General features: G+C 37.8%; 2 protein-coding genes across 2 annotated transcripts; one reads left to right on the top strand and one right to left on the bottom strand.

Annotated features, from left to right (window-relative positions):
* Positions 1 to 9,967: 9,967 nt before the first annotated feature.
* Positions 9,968 to 11,218, bottom strand: LOC147517235 (uncharacterized). The gene has a single exon (XM_086593528.1). It carries the CDS (start codon positions 11,216 to 11,218, stop codon positions 9,968 to 9,970), a length of 1,251 nt encoding a protein of 416 aa, XP_086449654.1.
* A 7,617-nt stretch (positions 11,219 to 18,835) lies between these two features.
* LOC147517234 (glutathione S-transferase F13-like) lies at positions 18,836 to 20,343 on the top strand. Its single transcript, XM_086589559.1, has 3 exons — positions 18,836 to 19,117; positions 19,250 to 19,298; positions 19,630 to 20,343. The coding sequence occupies exons 1-3, from the start codon at positions 18,971 to 18,973 to the stop codon at positions 20,079 to 20,081; spliced, it is 648 nt and encodes a 215-aa protein (XP_086445685.1). The 5' UTR covers positions 18,836 to 18,970; the 3' UTR covers positions 20,082 to 20,343.
* The last annotated feature ends 1,446 nt before the right edge of the window (positions 20,344 to 21,789 follow it).

Here is a 21,789-nt window from a genome sequence, read left to right as displayed (position 1 = left end):
CGACCTTCTAGAGTGGAATAGATTCTACAACGCTTCTACACTAAACCACCAAGTTTTCATCAAAGCTTCATCAACCCCTCTAATGGAGGTTTTAGCCTTGAGTCATCAACCCATCATTTCCCATTGAATTATAACTACACATCATATCAAAATTCTAACTTTACTAATCTAAATTAAACAATAATTGAAATCTAATTAATTAACTAAGAACGAAATAAGAACAAGAATTTAAACTAGATCTATAAATGCAAATGACAAAAATCGAAATTGAATAATAATAACTATTTTATTTATCTAATTAAATGACGAACAATCATTCAAGGAATTAAATAAAAACAAGATATGAAACTAATTAAATTAAACTAATTAAATCTAAGGAAAACTAGACCTATAATTAATTAATAGAGGCTACTAATCTAATCTTTAATCTAGGTCTAACTATCTACCATTAACAAAGAGTGAAGCTTTGGTTTTTATACATTCAGATCTAAAAATCGTGCATGGGCTTGGAGCCATGTTTTGGGCCAGAGAATCAGGCCCAAAACCCAATTCTTTCAGTCCAAAAAGGCCTCTTCAGCTGCAGTTGGCTTCAACAGACTTTTCGTCCACTTTGGCTCCTCTGATTGGGTCAAGGCTTGGACCATTGGAAAGCTCTTTCCGAGTCGGTCGTTTTGACATAAGGTAGGCCACATTCCGAGGTCTGAGTCCAAAGATACGACCCTTCGAAGTTCTGGCGACTTGTGTGTTTGTTTACGCGCGACTTTTCAGCTTTTGACAGGGCTTTAGAAAGGCTTTATGTCACACCCCGAATTTCGACAGAATTCGGAAAAACATTATTTGTTCCCGACTCTTCGATCTCCGAGGTGTGACGCACTCTCCACTTCCAAAAGCCCATAAACAGTTTAAAATATGCGGATAATTAAAACCAATAAAAATTTTAACTTAAACAAAGTCCTCTTCATTATAAAACAATTTACAAATGAAAATGCAAATAATATTATCTCAACTGAAAATCTATATCACCTCAAGGGAAAACAAAACACAACCTGAGATGCAATGCTAACGCAAACCACAAGCAGCAACCAATCTTCTTCATCACTAAACCCGCCAAAACTTATCAACTATGTTCATTGAATGAACACACCATAAGCAAACATGCAAATCGGTCAAGATTATAAAAATGCTTTGGTGTGAGTAGCTCTAAAATACAACATATATTTATATCAATATATACACAAACCATAATGGCAGCTTAGTTCCTCCATCGAGGCCTTTAACTTTCAACGACTAATACAACATCCTTAAGTTCAATAACTAAGGCGGTAGTTCCTCCAATCGGAGGCTTTTAACTTCCCACTAACCACACAACAAACTATACTCATAATAAATAAGGCATGTAGTTCCTCCACCGAGGCTTTTAGGTTCTAACTAAACTATAACCAAATTAACCATATACAAATCATCTATCTAGAGATATATCATTTACCAACATATTACCATAATTAGATTATTTCAGGGCTTTCTTTGTGTGTCCCTAAAATCACGTCAGATCTATGTCTTACCTAGTTTCCGGCTACCACAATCGCAAACCCAACGCCAACATGTACATCCACATGCCTCCCTTACATAATGAGCCACTCCGTATGAACCACCTGAAAGGGATGCCGCGACACCGTAAATCCTCACACGGAAGCCAAATCTATGTAAGCACCGCCACTATTCGCATAAAATATTGCGATCATCGCTCTATTTTGCTTAAACGGAATAATCAAGCCACTATTCGGGTACGCCAGGAGGGTCGCCGAAGGCCATTCAAATTTTAACCAAACGCCGGAAGGTCACCAAGGCCATTCAAATTTTAACTGAACGCGCCCGGAAGGCCAATCACATGAGTTGTGGTAGTCGTTTCTAGGATTTTCGTTATGTAATTTATTCAGGTGTCATACATTAATGACTCATAAACATTTCTACTATATCACGCGTGTCAATTACCTTATTGTACTAAGCCATAATATCTAGAAACATCTCAATTATATCTCATAGTCACTTTCGCTTCTTTCACGTACCAATATATATTGCACAACGCCACACTCCCGTGGCAAATATTCACCAGATTTATACTAGCATCTCACATATAAAATAATGGAGTGTATATACATTTCTCCAAGATATTGCATCAATATATTATAACGTATTATATCATGTCATGTCACAATGCTTCCACGTGATCGCATACATTATTTATTATAACGTTATTAGGAATATAATATCTCCTAACATCTCAATATCGTCACGCGGTCAAAAATACACAACATCATCATCAAATCTTTCTTAGATAAAGACTAACCAATTATCGCAGGTTTCGCATTCATTTTATTTTATGGCTTGTCCATACAATATACAACATAAAACGTAGCACAATTAGACAGTCAAAAAGTCTACAATCAAAGCCCAATATTTATATACTTTACACACTACTCACGTCAAATCTTAATTAGATAATGACCAACCAAGTTATACAATATCAATAATATTTTCTTACTATATATATCCATATGATCAAATATGTGAAAAACTGGAAAAGTCAACGGTCAAAGTCAACCGTCAATGGTCAACGGTCAACACGTCATGGTCAAGGTCAAAGTCCACATGTCCTGGTCAAAAGTCAAAGTCCACATGTCCTGGTCAAAGTCAAATTGTCCTGGTCAAAGTCAACAGGTCCTGGTCAAAGGCAAATTGTCCTGGTCAAAGTCAACATGTCCTGGTCAAAGTCAAACTGTCGTTTTCGTGTTCGACAAGTCTAGGGTCATAGCCATGGTTCATGGCTAAGGTCAAAGGTACATGGCTCATGGGCTCATGACCAAGGTCATGGTTCGGACCCAACTGGCCAAGCCCAAACCTTAAAACCCGAAAGTCTAAACATTGGAAAACCCATATAGATCTATTTTAAGTCCAATGGACTGGTCCATGCAATATTAGAAACGGGCCCAAAAACAGTTAAGTGGTTCGGTCCAAAAATACAAATGAAATGGGCCATAGACTAATATTAGAACTGGTCCCAAAACTTAAGTTAAACTGGGCCCAAACTAGACTTAATTAAACTGGTCCAAAGATTTCAAAACAAATAGAAAAAGGCCCAACCACTTAAATTAGATTTCAGCCCACATAAAACTAAAACTGAAATTTCGGCCAACCACCATCGAAATTTCGGCCAAGCCACTAATAGAATTTGGCCCAAACCAAACCTTGAAATTTCGCCCAACAATCTAAAACAAAACAAAGGTCGGCCAAACCAAAACTAAACCGCCCAAAACAAAAACTTAAGGTTTTGGCCCAAGGCCCAAACCAAATTGAAATTACTTGCTCATCATCCCTCCACCAACAAACCACCAAAAATCCGCCACCACTCCTCCACACAACCACCAATCTAACCAAGCGGTTTTACTCCCCATAACAACCCATACCACTTTAAAGAAACCGAAAATCACCAATCCTTAAATCCAACATCGCGTAACTAGATCCGAACTAATTTCGCCTCCATTAATGGCTTTCCCCCTAAGCTCCCCGGATTTCCGTTTTAGCCATCCCCTCAAATCCCGTGATCCGACCGCCCACAATACTAGTACGACCATCCATACAAATTTCATCAAACCAAATCACATCCATATTCGTAATTAATGAATAAGAGCTAGATCTTCACTCTTAATGTAATCATGCATGCTTTTTCCCCGCATGATCGCTTTGACTATATATATAGTTAAGTAAAACTCCTATTGCGTATAAAGCAAGCAATTGATTGAAAAATTCTTTCTAGTCTTATCAACCATCAAGAATTACTTAGTTCCAAACAACCCAAGCTTCTTTGAGGATGATCCAAAAGAAAATAATTAAATTTATTGTTTCAACAACCCCACCAACAAAGAATTTACTTAACTTGTAATGTCCACAAAAACGAAGAGACTTAATGTAGTGTTATGTAACAAAGAACTAAACAATAAAACAAACTTTGTGGAGAACCAAAGAAACACAAAAACCACAACAAGAATTACTACAAGATGTATATAGGAAAATGCACTATACCGTAAAAGACTAACACCACAAAAAGATCTATGATTATTGAAACTCCACAACAAAAGAAATATCCAAAAATATAATAAGCTATCAGATACCGTGAAGAAGTAGAAAACTAACTACTCACAATAATGAACGACTCCTACTTAATTTCTCCGAAGTCCGAAATTGCCGCTCCCACGCCCAAAGAAAACAAGCTTCAAGCTCTGCCTCCATTTTTAATATATTTTATTCTTCAGGAACCCTATTCTCTAGAAAAATGTGTTTATATACTTGGGTCCGAAACCCAAGCCCAACACCGACTCGGGCCCAAAACCAGGCCCACGTATCCCGAGTCCAATCCGACGAATTTTGAAAATAAATAATTTAATTAATTACTAAATAGGAAAAATACGTATTTAAAAATACGGGCGTTACACTTTATCTTCTTGAATCTTGGCCTTTAATCACGGAACTCCTTAGTAACCGACCTTTGCTCTTTTATCTCACTAAAGTGGCATATTTCTGCACATAATGGATTTTGAAGCCTAAAATGCATAAAAACACGTAATCAGTGTTAACTCTTAATTATTACTCACATAATTGGTCTAAAAGTATGATTATTAAGGGGTTAAAACTACAGTTTTGGGCTCTTATCATGGCCGCAGTAAACTCCCTGGGCGACAAGCTGGATATTTGCAAACCCTTTGTTCCACATAACATTCTTGTGGAGAATGGGATGATTTCTGATAATGAAGAAGGAAATATAGCATCTTCTAATCCTGATGTGCCTGATACCACTACCTCGCAGCTTACTCCTGATGCTGCTCTATCTGATGTGGATGCCCTTCTCAACAATCCACTTCTTTAAACTACCATCTTTTTCACTTAAAATATTGTATTCTCCGAACAAGTAATACTTTTTGATTGATATAATTTCTAACTTCCATTGGTTTTTTGCCATGACTGTTTGCCATTATTTGTATTTTTCCTTTGTCTGTACTTACAACCATCGAAAATCACATTTTTCGATACCCTCAACAAGGAGAGAGTATCAACAATATAATATTAACAGAAAATTATATTTTCGATACCCTCAACTAAAAAGATAGTATCGGCGATACTTAGACTTGTATCAAATAGAAAATATAATTTTCGATGCCCTTAACCAAAAAGAGAATATCGGCGATACTTAGACTTGTATCAAAAAGAAAATATAATTTTTGATACCTTCAACCAAAAAGAGAATATCGGCGATACTTATACTTGTATTAAAAAGAAAATATAATTTTCGATACCCTCAACCAAAAAAAGAGTATCGGCGATACTTAGACTTGTATAAAAAAGAAAATATAATTTTCGATAACTTCAACCAAAAAGAGAGTATCGGCGATACTTAGACTTGTATCAAAAAGAAAATATAATTTTCGATACCCTCAACCAAAAAGAGAATATCGACGATACTTAGACTTGTATAAAAAAGAAAATATAATTTTCGATACCCTCAACCAAAAAGAGAGTATCGGCGATACTTAGACTTGTATCAATCTGACACTTTAACTCTATTTTAGTTAATATTAACAAACCTAAAACATTACAACATACCTTTATTATCGAATGATCTTTAATGCCTCATCCTTTGCTGATATCTTGCTTGATATTATCATTTCTGTATTTCTATGAACTTTTCATGCCTGATATCTGTCCCTATTTTTGATATCAGGACTTTTTGATAATATGCCTGACATCAACATCTCTGTTAATCTCAAGACTTTTTATACCTGATATCTGCCACTATTTTTGATATCAGGACTTTTTGACAATATGCCCGATATCAACACGTCTATCGATATCAGGACTTCTTACGCCTAATATCAATATTTCTGTCAATACTAGGACTTTTGACAATATGCCTGATACTAACACGTCTGTTGATACCAGGACTTCTTACGCCTGATGTCAATATTTCTATCGACACCAGGACTTCTTACGCCTGATATCTGCCATTGTTTCTAATATCAGGACTTTTTTACAATATGCCTGATATCAACATTTCTATCGATATCAAGACTTTTTATGCCTGATATCTACCACTGTTTCTGATATCAGGACTTTTTGCTGATATGTCTGATATCAATATTTCTATCCATACCACGACTTTTTATGCCTGATATCTGCCACTGTTTCTGATATCAAGGCGTTTTGCCGATATGCCTGATATCAATATTTCTATCGATACCAGGACTTTTTATGCCTGATATTTGCCACTGTTGTTGGAATTTTTGTTGATATGCCTGATATCAATATTTATATCGATACTAGGACTTTTCATGCTTGATATCTGCCACTGCTTCTGATATCAAGAATTTTTGCCGATATGCCTGATATCAATATTTCTATCGATACCAGGACTTTTTATCATATGATAACACCATATATTTTTACACGAAAATTGAAATTTGAAACTTGAATCCATTTATATTGAATTGAAAATTCATGCTACACATCTTAATTTCCCATAAAATTTGAAAAATACATTATTAATATAATACCTTCAGATTATTGACATTCTGAGGCTTCGCTAGCAATTCTCCATCACTCTTCTTTAGATAGTACGCTCCATTTATCCCCACCTTGTGGACAATGTATGGGCCTTCCCAATTTTCCAATAACTTTCCAGCTCCCTTTTCTTTTGTCGCCTGTGTAACCTCTTTCATCACTAGGTCACCCACTTGGAAATTTCTTTCTTTAACTTTTTTATTAAATGCTTTCTGAGTTGCCTGTGATAAGAATCAAGCTTCATTCTTGCTTGCTCCCTTCTCTCTTCTAAATTCAAGACTTCTACCTGCATCCCTTGGTCATTCAACCCTTTTTCTACAAGCATTGTCCTTGATGTCGATACTACCATCTCAGCTGGAGTCATTGCTTCCATACCATAAGCTAAGGTAAATGGCGATTCCCCCGTTGCTACTCTTGGAGTTGTTCTGTATGCCCACAACACACTATTTAACTCATCAACCCATAAACTTTTCTTATCCTCCAGCTTCTTTTTAATGTTGTCCATAATGGTCTTATTTGTTGCTTCAGCTTGCCCATTCCCTTGAGCATAGTAAGGCGCCGATGTAAAGTGCTTAATCTTGTACGATTCTAAAAATTCTTTCACTGTACCACCAATGAATTGAGGACCATTATCCGATATGATCGCATATGGCAATCCATATCGACAAACCACTCTTTCAAACAGAAAACCGATGATGTCCTGCTCTTTGACATGCTGCAAGGCTATCGCTTCTACCCACTTAGTGAAATAGTCAGTTACTGCTAACATGAATCTTTTCTTCCCTTTTCCAGGTACCAGAGGACCCACGATGTCCATCCCCCATAATGGGAATGGTCATGGGTTCGAGACACAATGTAACTCCTCTACTGGCACATGAATGGCATGTCCATGCTTTTGACATTGGATACACTTTTTTGCATATCGCAGACAATCCCTCCACATTTGTGGCCAGATATATCCCTGCCTTGCAATCTTACTCGCCAACGATCTTCCTGCCGAATGATTCCCACATTCCCCTTCATGCATTTCTGTAATAATTTTCTGAGAATCTTCTGCCGATATATATTTTAAATGTGGTCCTCCTAGATTTTTTCGATATACTTGATCATCTATTAATAGATATCTTTCAGCTCCTCCTTTTATCCTTCTAGCCTCATTTTTATTTGCTGGCAACTTTCCTTTCGATAAAAACAGCATATAATCGCTCAACCATGACGCCCCCAGCGTGTTTATTTCCATCACTTCTGTATGTTTTATATTAATACTTGGAGTTTGCTAAACACCGATATGCAACAAGCGACCTTCCTCATTCTCGAGCATTGCAGCTACATATGCCAATGCATCTGCATGTCGGTTTTCTCCCCTGTCGAGATGCTGAAAAATAATCTTCCTGAAATCCTTGAGCTTCACTTTCACCAAATTTAGATAATCTATCATGTTATCGCATTTTACAGCATATCCTCCATTGATCTGGCTTATCACCAATTGTGAATCGCTGAAGACCGATAATTCTTTGACATTTAATGATTTAGCCATCTCCAAGCCTGTTATTAGAGCCTCATATTCAGCTTCATTGTTAGAAGTGTGAAAACCTAAAGTAATTGCTGTCTCGAGTCTTTGGTTTTCTGGAGTTATCAGAACAGCGCCAATACCACATCCCTTTTGCCCTGATGATCCATCTACAAAAAGCCTCCATCCATTTGTACCCACCTAAGGATCATCCTCATCCATTGCATTATCATGCTCTTGTAACAATAAAAGATTTTCTTCTTCAGCTTTCCAATCTTCATCTTCAACAGGAAAATTTGCTAAGAAGTCAGCTAGAACTTGGCTTCTCTCCGATACTCTACTCCTATATTCAATCCCAAATTCATCAATAAGAACTGACCACTTTGCCATTCTCCCTGATTTGGCTATTTTAGCTAAGGTTTGCTTCAGAGGAAGATTTGTTATGACCACCATTGAGTGGGATTGAAAATAAGGTTTTAGCCGTTGAGTAGAATATAGGAGTGCTAACGCATATTTTTCTAACATTGAGTATCGAGTTTCCGCGTCGAGCATTGTTTTAGATTGAAAATATATAGGTCGCTCTGCTCCATTTTCCACTTTGACGAGTACTGAGCTGATGGAGAAATCCGAGACAACGAGGTATAAGAATAACGTATCGCCTTCTTCTAGTTTTATCAGAGTTGGTACTTCTTGCAGATACTTTTTTAACTCGGTGAACGCGAGTTCGCATTCCTCACCCCATACAAGCTTTGTATTCTTCTTCAACAACTTGAATAAAGGTTTACATCTATCGGAAGTTCAAGATATAAACCTATTCAATGCTGCAATTCTGCCTGTAAGCTTTTGAATTTGCTTCCTTGTACTAGGTGAAGGCATCTATTTGATAGCTCGAATCTGATCTGGGTTAACATCAATTCCTCGCTTTGTGACGATATATCTGAGGAATTTCCCTGAACTTACCCCAAAGTACATTTCTCAGGGTTAAGCTTCATATTAAACTGTCGGAATATTCGGAACACCGTATCCAAATCTTGAACATGATTACACGCCTTCTTTGATTTAATGACCATATCATCTATGTACACCTCCACAATATGCTTAATCAGATGCTTGAACATCTTTTCTACCAATCGCTGATAGGTTGCCCCTGCATTATTCAAACCGAATGGCATTCTAATGAAACAATAAAGACCCCCTTCAACAACAAATGTTGTCTTCAATTGATCTAATATTGACATAATAATCTGGAAATAACTGGAATGACCATCGCAGAAACTCAACAATTCAAACCCAGCTGTTCTATCCACCAATTCATCAATTCTAGGCATCAGATAGTAGTCCTTCGAGCATTGTTTGTTAACGTCTATAAAATCAACACATATCCGAACCTTGCCATTCTCTTTTGGGACAACCACAATGTTTGCAACCCATTCTGAATTATCAATCTCTTTGATGATTCCACATTCTAGCATTTTCTGAATTTCATTTTGTATTGCTTGCGCGTATATCGGCCTGACCCTTCTATGTCGCTGATGAATTGGGGTCCCGCATAATCAACTTATGGGAACATATCTGAGGGTCAATACCAGGAAGATCAACCATCGACCAAGCAAATACATCTTTATTTTTCTTTAGAAATTTGATCAAATCACTCCTGATTTCTGAACTCATCTCTGTTCCAATGAAAGTGAAGCAACCTTCATTGTCCTGCCCGATATTGATCTTCTGTACTTCTTCCATTGTCTTACTTGGGATTATCTCGGGCTCTATCTTCATCTCCGATGTGAATCTAAAATCCTCCTGATGACTTTTGCTATCGGATTCTAGGGATGAACTTTCCATTAATTGCTATCTGGCGACTTCCGAGACTCCCCCAGTGTCCACTTTCTCCCCTTTCATCATACCCTTTACTGTAACAAAATTGCATTTCTCAGATTCTGACTGGTCACCTCTTATCTCATGTGGCCCGTATGTTGTCGGAAATCTGATCACTTGATAAAAAGTACTCGGAACTGCTCTCATAGCATGTATCCATTTTCTTCCCAAAATAGCATTATGATCTGAATGATGCTTTATGACTATAAATTTAGTCATAATAGTCTGTGGGCTTGCCCTTACTGGCAACTTGATTTCCCCCGCCGGTCTTGTTGATGTTCCATTGAAACCAAACAGATTAAACTGTGGTTCTTTTAAATGGGATTCATCAAATCTGATGCCTGTATATGCTTTCCAAAACAGAATATTGACAGAACTACCACAATCGACCAAAATCTTCTGCACATCATATCCTGATATTCTTAATGTAATCAACAAAGCATTATCGTGAGGCAACATTACCTTTGACAAATCATTAGGTACAAACATAATAGCTCCAGGTATACTTGTCGATATGAGAGCAGGGTCTACTGGTATCGGCTCCACATTTCCTTCCAGCACCTCTTTGACTGTCGATATCTTTTGAATTTTATCCCTTATGATTTTCTTCTGTGGGATAACCCCCTTATATATCATATTAATCACCCCTAACGGCTTATCATTCATCACCGCCGCTACCTCTGGTCTGGCATAAGCTCTAAACTCCCTGAGCTTTCCATCTCTCATTAATCGATCTACTTCCCTGAGCAATTGAAGACATTTGTTTGTCTCATGATTCTTTACCTTGTGAAAATTACAGAAGGGTTTATCTTCTATCTCCTGAGGCTTATGAGTCTGATGTTGGAAATAAGGCTCTTTCCCAACCCTTCTCAAGATGTCTTCCAATGTAGTATTAATAGCAATATAATTGGATGGATCCAACTCCTTTCTCAATGACCTATCGAATTTCTTCTTCTGTGAAGGTTGACCGTCGGATTTCGAATAAGAATCATTCGCCTTTTGCTTATCTGATTTATGATGGGTCTCTTCTTTGACTGAGTTGCTTGCCTCAGATACTTGTAACACAGGTTGAACTAAAGCTGATAGAACACCCTCTTCAACTTGCATGTCTTTCTCGGCTTTATCATAGAGCTCTCTCAAAGTCTTAATATCCTTTCGAAACATATACTTGTGCATATCGGACGCAGGAATGAGCCCTGTTTGAAATGCCATTACTGCTGTCATCTTTGACTCATCCAGATGTTCTACTAACTGTGCTTCTGCTTTGAATCGGGATAAGAAACCTTTTAGACATTTCTTTTTCCCTTGCTTCAATTGGAACAAAGCCGACACCTACTTTGGTTTCACTCGTTGATGCCCATAATTGGTCAGAAATTTTTCTTCAATCTCCCTATAACCTGATATTGATCCCTCTTGTAAAGAACAGAACCACTTTAATGCCTTCCCCTTCAAACTTGAAGAAAAGGATTTGCATAGCAATGAATCAAGATATGCAGTTCCCTTATATATCGAAAACTGATGCCGGTATGCAAGGAGATGGTCCATTGGATCCGATGAGCCATCATATTGAGTGAATTTAGGCAGTTTAAACTTCGGCGGAACAGGCATAATTTCGATACTTTGATGTATCAGATTCCTATTAACATAATCTGCCAATTTCCTTATTGACGTTGAAGTCTTCTCAAGCACTTGGTTTCCCAATTGTTTTAACATCATTTATTGTATCATCTCCTTAGTCATGGGATATGGTATCAACAGTTCGTGTAAATAGTTTCCTTATGTCCTTTGTTCACGCTAGCAGCTCCTATGGTCTCCGCAGAGAACTATGGCAAGATCTTTCCTAGTTGTGGACGAATAATGAGGCATGGGCAGTTATAGGAGATTTCAATATAGTCAGTTCTGTGGTAGAACGAAAAGGGGGCTGCCGACCTTGTCTTACGGCTATGAATGAGTTCAACTCTTTCATCCACTCTAATGCACTTATAGACTCAACCACTTTGGGCTATAAATTCTCATGGTGCAATAAAAGATGGGGAAGTAGGTGAATGCTCCAGAAGCTGGATAGAATGTTGGTAAATCAAGAATGGCAGCAGGGGAATGTGGGATGGCGGAGCAAAATTCTCACACGAAAGCTTTCTGATCACAACCCTATTGTGGACTGGAACTCCTGCATCCCCAAACCCCACAACATCCCTTTTCGGTTTAGAAAGGCTTGGACTCACCATGAGTCACTAAAGGCAGTGGTAGAAGCTAGCTGGAACGAACCTCTCTATGATGTGCCCATCAGGAAAGTGGTCAAAAAATTAAAAAGACTCAAGCAAAAGTTGAAAATCTGGAGTTCTGAAATTTTTGGAAGTCAAGCTCAGCACATCAAAGTCCTTGAAGATGAACTAGAGCAAATTATCAAAGCTCAGGAGAGTGATCCTTCACCAGAGGGAATTTGACAAGGCCTCGGAAATTGAGGAAGCTGTCAAGATGTCCACAATCTCGGCCAAAGAGAAATCCAGAGTATCAGATGCATTAGAGGGGGAACAGAATTCAGCCTACTTTCATGCCATTATTAAAATGAGACTTACGAGATCTCAGATTACAGAAATTAAGAACCGGGAAGGTACTATTCTTAAACGACAAGACCTCATCAAAGAATACATAGTGGAAGCCTACCAAGAAAAGTACAAGCACCAAACAGTAGAGATGGATGAGGGCCTCATGAATCTGATTCCTAAGCTGGTAATAGAGGATGACAATGCCTCACTCTCAGCCATTCCTTCTTGTGAAGAGGTCAAAGCCGCGGTTTTCTCTATGGATCCAAATAGTGCCCCGGGGCCAGATGGATTCCAAGGCATATTTTACCAGTCTTTCTGGAGCATCATTGGACGAGATGTTAGCTACACTGTTATCTCCTTCTTTAGAGACAATGTTCTCCCAAAAGGCATGAATTCTAGTTTTCTTGTTTTAGTGCCTAAAGTTACAAATACTATTGATGTAAATCATTTTCGGCCTATATGTTTAAGTAATTTCCTGTTTAAGATCATTACTAAGATTTTATCCTTGAGAATTAAATTCATTATAGGCAAGATCATTAGCGGGGAACAACTAGCTTTTATTCAAGGTAGAACAGCACGCGGTGGGGAATTGCTCGCCCTCGAGATGATCAACGAATTGGATAAGAAGACCGGAGGAGGAAATGTGGGCATAAAGCTAGACATCACTCAAGCTTTTGACTCTCTCACCGGAGTTTTGTTGGAGGTCCTCGAAGACTTGGATTCTCGCGGACCAATGGTGCTCTTGGATCTCTACTATCCTCCCTCGGTGCCAACATCTCCGTTATGATAAACGGTGGACCTTGTGGATTTTTGAAGGCGAAGAGGGGGCTACGTCGGGGGACCCTTTATCTCCCATTCTTTTGACATAGCGGAGGATGTGCTAAGTAGAGGAATAAACATGCTTTTCCTCTATGGCAAGATCAAGCACATGACGGTAGCTGGATCTTGCCCTAGCCCCACACACATACCGCTTATGATGATGATGTGTTCCTATTCACAAATGGCGCATACGGGGACTTCGACACCTTAAGAGATCGCTTCACCGCCTATGAAAGCGGCCAGGGCAAGATTTTCAACAGCCTCAAAAGCAAGCTTTTCCTAGGAGCTATGAGCAGAGAAAAAAGAAAGAAAGAGTAGCAGAGTTGCTTGAGTACAATCGAAGGAACTCTTCCGAAAAGGTACTTGGGGCCCCGATCTTCAAAGGGAGGGTCACTAGAGCATGCATACATTAACCGGGTTGACAAAGTCAAAAGACGAAATGAAGCGGTCAAGGTGAAAGATGCTCTTTTTTCAAGGAAGGGTGGTCATTGCCCAATCCATCCTCGGTAGCTTGCCGCTGTATAACATGTCGGTGTACAAGTGGCCTTCAAAGTGTATCAAAGAATGTGAAACAGCTATAAGAAACTTTGTGTGGTCGGGAACCCCACGGTGAGAAAAGGTACCACCCTTAAATGGGAAAAGGTGTGCAAGCCCCTAGAGGAAGGGGTCTCGGCTTAAGGAAATTCAAGGAGCTGAACTTAGCACTTCTCATGAAGCTTGCTTGGGTTTTCATTTCGGGGACCCGAGTGGAGCTTGTTTATCCGTGCAAAGTTCACCATGGCATCGTGAAAGCTGCTTACCTACTTCAAAAAGTCAACTATTTTGCCAGGCATAAGATGGGCACTTGAGGAGCTGTCACCTAACTTGGGATGGATAGTGGGCCAAGGAAAGGACATTAGGTAGGTGGCAAGGCAAGACGATCAAGGGCTTGTGCCGCTTCTAGCAGATAAAATCCAGGGGGTCAACTGGAAAGGCCTCAAAGCGAAAGTATCGGACATCATTACTGAGGGAGAATGGAACATTCCAGCCCAAGTGCAACAAGTGTTTGGCCGAGCGGGCATAGACCTTCTCTCCTTGCCACCACCTTCTGGAGATGAAGAGGATGTTAGAGTCTGGAAATTTGCGACAAATGGTAAATTTACAGTAAAAGCTGCTTTCGAATCAATCAGAAGTAAAGGACAAGTGGTGGCTTGGCACAAATGGGTATGGAATAAATTTGTGCATCCTAGAACTGCTAGTACCGTCTGGAAGCTCATTCACAGCGCAGTGCCGACTGATGACAGGGTAAGAAAGCAAGGCGACAACATGGTCTCTAGATGCAGACTCTGTAAAAAAGAGGAGGAATCGGTAGCCCATATTCTTTGGGAATGTGAAGTTACTAAAGAGCTTTGGTCATGGCTGTTTGAAGCTCACAAGTTGCGACCAGTTCTTAGTTTGGAAGGTGTCCTAGCTGCTCCCAAGTTGCTAAGCCCTATCAGAAAAGAGCTTTGGAACGCTGCTGCGGCACATCTCATGTCCCAGATTTAGAAGACGAGGAATAGAATTTTTTTTGAGGACAAGAGCTTGAACAGAGACTACATAAAAAACGAAGTAACCAAAGGTGTTCAAGCCTCGGGCAGAATAGCTTCTGGGTATATGTTTAACTCTGCAGAAGACTTGGAAGTGCTTCACTCTTTTAACATCAAGGGCAGAGCACGTGATAGATGTATACAAGAAGTCAGGTGGAATTCACCGGTCGGTGAAAGTCAAAGCAAATACAGATGGTTCTTCGGCTGGAAATCCTGGTAATGGTGGAGCAGGGGTCATCTACAGAGACCACTCGACCCAGGTTATCGGAGCCAAGGCCTATGGGCTTGGGATTACCACCAACTTTGTAGTGGAGTGCTATGCCATAGTTATGGCAACGGAACTAGCAGTGGTAAAAGGTTGGAATCATTTATGGATAGAAAGTGATTCACTAGCTGCTATCATAGCTCTTAGTAGGGATAACGCTCATTGGGTGCTCAAAGCAAGATGGCTTCGAGCAATCCATAAACTCTCTACCTGGAGACTGTCCCACACCTACCGAGAAGCAAATTTTGGCGCTGATGCTATTGCCAAGATGGGAGCAACTCTAAACCAAGGTGAGGAGTGGTGGAGCTCCGGCAGACCCAGCTTTGTCTCTAGCCTAGAAAGTCCCTACAGGACTTACTACCGGTTTAACTAAACTAGGAAGAATTTTTTTCCTTTTTGTTACCTTTGGATGTAAGCTGTCTACTCTTGATGTAACATTCTTTATTAGATAAATAAAATATCCCTACTTGCGTGCAAAAAAAAAAAAGGGATATGGTATCAGCATTTCAGCTACTGGCGATACTTCTGCCCCCCTTTCTCATTTCTTATTGATACCTTTCCCATATCATGACTACCCAATTTCGAACTACATTTCTCCTCTTCTTCCTCCTGAAAATTCCTAACCACATTACTTGGACCTCCTCTATTCAACACTGATTCTCCTTCTTTCATCTCTTGATTCTCCTTTAATAAAATAGCATTCTGCCTCTCTAATTCTTTCAATTTTTTCAACACTTCCTGAAATGATACCTCCACATTCACATTTGTTTCCACCTCCCTTCAACTTACTGAAGCTCTAGTGTTCCTTGTATCCGATTGATTATCATTCTCCATTATTTTGCTGTTTTCTTTCTTCCTCGGAGCCATTGTAACCGAATTCAGATTCTTCTAACACCCCTCCTTCACTCAAATCTGTAGAAACCCTATGGATTTTGGCTCTTAGAAGAAGAAAATCGGAAATTTTCTTGTTCTAGATAGACAGACGGCGCCAATGTGATTGCCAAGAACAACTTAGGTTATATGTCGTTCTTAGATCACACAATTCATAATGATGATATGAATGAAAGACTCGGAAGAATCAAGTATAAAACAATGTTTTTATTGATCAATGCTAAGAAATTTTACAATCCCTCTAGTTCTCTTTTTCTCTCTCCTGTTTTATGATTTTTTCTCAGAATGAATTGAATAAATCTTTTTCTTCCTCATCCAGCCTTTTTATAGTCTTCCCTAATGCCTTTGACCCAACCTGCTTTCGCCACGTGTCCATCCTCTTTCTATTTCCTTTCCCGCCTTATGCCTGTGAATCATTTCAAATATCCCTGACATTTATCGAGATATTGGCCCTTATGCCAATATCTCAAGTTTTAAAATATTGAAAGAAAACATATCTATGAGTACGATATTATTTGCCCACTACAGATACAACAGCCATGGAGTGGACTCAGCTTGGCTCAAGTACCTTTAAACTTTTAGTATACATGTATGCTTAACTCCTCTTCCACTTCTTCCATGGATAAAAAAAAAATCAATTTCTCTTGTTATGGTATGGATTATTTACATCTTGTTCTTACTTATATTTCGTTCCACAATGCACCAAAAACGTCAAGTGGTTGGAGTTGTTGCTTTCCAGAACAGACGACTTGCCATACCACAAAATACCTGTCCCGAATTGGCGTCTCTCATGGAGTCTTGCTGGGTTGAGTAAGAACTGAAAATATTTAAATTGGAAGAGATTTGTGATTCTTATAAGTAAAAATATAAATTTGGCCATAAAAATGTCGAATTTTGCAAAAAGTCTGTAAAACTGAAAAAATGGGATGGCCTCATTCCTGGCTTCAATATTCCCTAGTGTTGAGAGAGTTGTATCTTAAACAATCATCGTGTCTTAGAAAACCTAGCAAGACATATAAACCTTTTCCAGCCATCATGTGTTTAAATAATTTGCTACGGAACTTTGGGTTTACATGGAGTTATGTTGCAGATATTTAGTGTCTGCAAGGTCTTTCCCTGCATGGTTAGCAGAAAGCGCCTGCTTGGAGCAAATTGTTAAAGACCTGTTTATTGGACTGAAAATCTAAAAAAAAAGTTCACACAACATAAATAGAGATCAGGATATAATAATTAATCTGTGTTTGCAAGGTAAGGCTCGTAAGGTTTTTTTATTTTTTTTTAGAAGATACAGCGAGAGGGATGAAGAAGAATGCGTTTACTAAAAAGCGGTATTTTGTTTTTTGTTTTTTTATTCTTTTGCCTCCTGCCCTTATTGGAAATACCCCAAATTATTTGGGAGATATTATTAGATTTAGGCAATTATTGGGGTATAACAAAAATTTATATTAGTTATGGGGTACGGGAGTGTTTTTATGGGTATGTCTAAGATCACCCAAAAACTATTCGGCAAAACCAACATGCAAATTTACATTGTGTATTTACATTGTCTGAAAATTGAAGGTATTCAACTAAATACTCTCCTGGGTAGAAAATTTTGTATGTTGGTAATTTTGTATGTGGGCCAAATGAGATATTGCCACGTGTTACCATGATCTAACCAACGTTAAATAAAGTTTAAGAGATTTAGTTATTTGATTCTTATAATTTAGGAAAGGTCAGCAAAAAAATGACAATTATAAGTGTAAATCAAAACTTACTAATTAAGGTCATTTAATTATTCTAATGCCTCCATTCGTCATTTCGTCTACCTCTTTTATCATCTTTTTTTGTTAAAAATATTTTAAACTTCAACACAATAAAATTTATAAAAATGGCAATTAAATTTGGGTTAGGGGTAAAATTGTAAATAAATACAGTGAGTTGGTCACATTCCACTTCACATTGTTTTGTTTCGATTGTTTTGCCCCTATTCTTTTACTATAACGATTTTACGACGATTATTCTCTAAACTAGAAAAATTCCTATATTCTCTCCATTAAAATCGGAATGGAAATAATTATCTAACTAATTAATTAAATTATGTTTCTAAAATAAAACTTAATTCTACAATCAATTAATGTAAACATCGGCTTACGGCTACAAGAAAACCAGAAAAAGGAGGGGAAAAAAACTATCCGTCTTTTTCTCTGTTTTTTTTTTCTTTCAATCTCAAAAAAAAAAAAAAAAATGTATGTATGAATCGGTTTACAATTTCTTTTCCATAACGTCGACAAAAAAAAAAGTTCGGGCTGTTGTGGTTATTTTTATGCACAGGGCCTTGTAAATCTCAGAGCTGCCCCTGCACGCTTTGATGACATGCTTCCATGACGTACGTGCTTCCATCTAGTAAAGCAAAAAGGGAAAGAACTGGTCTTTCTATAAAGTAGGGCAGGGAATCGAATCGGGTTGGGTTCGGGTCTATTTCCATATTTGTTTTTGTATTTGGGTCGGATACGGATATGAATTCTAATACTGGTTTTGGGTAAATTTTCAAATTTATAGTGTTATTAGATCGGATATTGGGTTCGAATTCGGGTTTGGATAGAAATATTTTAAGAAATTCGGATACAAGAACACAATTCGGATGCAGATTCAGACGCAGCCCCATATCCGACCCGGACCCGAACCCAACCAGTTCCCTGCCCTAGTAGGAAGGAACCAGATCATGCTTACTTAATCTTATTGATTAGTCAAAGGGGACACTTGGCACCATAAGCTTGGCCACCTAAGTCTTCTATAAATCAAGAGCCAGTGTAGAAACACCTTCATCAACATTAGAAAATTAGATTAAATCTGGTGTACCCTTAAATCTGTCTCTTGCTTAGTAATTTTCTCAAATCTCTTTGCCATGGCTCTAAAGGTGTATGGATTACCCATGTCAACGTGCACTACACGTGTATTGGCGTGTATACATGAGAAGGGAGTGGAGGTTGAGCTTGTACCTGTTGATTTCAAAGTGGGTGAACACAAACAACCTCCTTTCCTCGCCAAGAATGTATGTTTTATATTCTTTATTCCTTTTCATATTCTTTTCCGTGTGGTGTGTATTATTTTTTGTACAAAAAATTTCATTCATAGTTTATGAATAAAACTTTGTTGTTTGTGCTTAAACTGTTTATGTCTGCAGCCCTTTGGTCAAATCCCGGTGCTGGAAGATGGCGATCTCACACTTTTCGGTATATTTCTAGGCTATATTAATTTTGGAATCGGATACTAGAATTTATTCAAAATTACCATAGAAAAGAAATGAAATCATTGATCGACATACTTTTTTTTTCGATATTTAATGGATCGACAAATTTATAATCTATTGATCCCCGTTTTATAATTTCATCTTATACTAAAAATTAGCCTATTTTAAAACTTTTCGTAGTCATTAGATGCAAAGACAGTATGAAAGCCTACCTTGCACTTATGGCTTAGGACCAAATGCACACTATTGAACGGTAGATAACTATCAAATCGGTAATCCATATTCTAATAACGTGATCTTAATTTAATGGCCAGAATCGCGTGCCATCACCGCATATGTGAGTCACAAGTACAAAGACAAAGGCGTCGATCTCCTACGATCTGGGAATATTAAGGAAGCTGGATTAGTGAGTGTATGGACTGAAGTAGAAGCACAGCAATTCAATCCAGCAATATCGCCAATAGTCTACAACCTCTTGATTGCACCTGCTTTTGGAATGCAAGCTAATAATGCAGTTGTTGAAGCTAATGTAGAGAAACTTGGAAAAGTGCTTGACGTGTATGAATCAAGGCTAAGTAGCAGCAAATATTTAGCTGGGGACTTCTACAGTCTTGCCGATCTGCATCACTTTCCTTACACACATTACTTAATGCAGACCAAATGGGCTTCTTTGATCAATACTAGGCCCCATGTTAAGGCCTGGTGGGAAGATATATCAACCAGGCCTGCTTTGAAGAAAGTTGCTGAGAAGATGATTATGTCCTAATGAAGTGACTTAATATTTTGTTTATCATCTTGTGTGTTCGGAACAATAAGTCAATAATGACGACTAGTGAGTTGTTTGTCGTATTTATAAATATGTATCACCGGTTTGTTATGAGGTGTTTATTATGTCCTTTGTGGCATTAATTTGGGTACACCTAACTGTTTTCAAATGTGTGGCCTATGTGGGAATTTGTAGACATTTTGTTTTGAAGTGGTTGTTTATTTTGGTGGATGCCAACATGTGAAAATTGTTTCCTTTGATAGTTGGAGCTTTGGAGGTATTTTACATTAAAAAGTTGATATGTGTTGGAAATAAGGCTGGATAAACGCCCACCAGGATAAGGATAAACCACCAAGATAAGGATAACAACCAGGTATTAGGATGAGTGTAGGACTCTATCATATCTGATATTAGATGAGTATATGATTCTATTCTATCTGATATTAGATGAGTATATGACTCTATCCTATCCAATATTGAGGAGGTGGGAGAGTTCTATAAATAGACCCCCCACCCCTCACATATTGATCATCCCAACAAAGAAAAGCTCTCTCTTCTTTAATGGTGGCCTCTAACATTTTCTAAAGAAGAAGCTAGTAATTTGTGGAGATTCCATAGGTGTCTAACCTCCATTCTTACCCATTGTCGGTTCTTGGTTCTTGGTTAGAATGAACAAAGGTTGCTTTCGCGTTAAGTGGTTGGAACTTGACTCAAAATAAGTTGAGAAGAAGAAGATCTTGAGTGTGCCAATAACATCATCTTCTCTTGTAGATCAAAGCTTGAAACTTCAAATTGAAAGTTTGTGACCAAAGGTATCACGATCTTCCTCATTTCATTTATTATTTTATTTTATGCATGTGATATAGTGTAATTATACATATCGTAGGAATCATGCATGAGATATCGGTAAAAATCCTACATTGGTATCGGAGCTAGGTTTTCTATGGTTTGCATGCTTTTGTTTGTAGTTTTGATCTTGTGATCTATATTTTTTTTTTGAAAAACTACGTTTTTTTTTCAAAATATTTTAATTAATTTTAAATAATTAGGTTGTTTAAAATTAATTAGAAATTGCTTAAATTTTTTTTTGCAAAATAAATTATTTATGGGAAATAATTTGGCTATTTTTAATTAAAATTTTAGTGGAAATTTTTTCTAGGAATTTTTACATGAAAATTTATTTTCTGAGATTATTTCTCTAGAAATTTTAGGATTTTTCACATGTATTTTTTTCACGATAAAAATTGACATTAAGATGTTTAGTTTTACCATGCAGTAATTATTTAAATCTAAATTTTTACTATTGCATGTAAATAAAATTTAAGTAGTAGATTTTTTGCATATTCTATGTTATTGATAGTCAAATGCATTGATTTTATTTAATGGCTAGAATCGTGCTAGTAGATTATCATTATCAACTCATATGTAAACATGTGGATTACTTAGATTTATTTTAAAAGATGATTCTTATTCGTAGTATCTTATTTTTGGAATTCAAACTTGATAGAATGGCACCCGATGGAAAATCCCTATTTACCATGCTACCTGAAAAGGACTTGTTAAACGATAAGAATTACGAACTTTGGTCTAGGAAAGTTAGGCTAATTCTAGCAGATAGGAAGGTCATTGACGTAATAACTGAGACAATGAGCGAACCTACCGGGCGGATTAACACAAGCTGCTTATACTACTGCACTTAGGAAGTACA

The sequence above is a fragment of the Coptis chinensis genome, chromosome 2, assembly GCF_015680905.1.
Source record: "Coptis chinensis isolate HL-2020 chromosome 2, ASM1568090v1, whole genome shotgun sequence".
Lineage (NCBI taxonomy): Eukaryota > Viridiplantae > Streptophyta > Magnoliopsida > Ranunculales > Ranunculaceae > Coptis > Coptis chinensis.
Note: the sequence above shows the minus strand (reverse complement) of the source record. Positions and strands in the feature narration are given on the sequence as shown.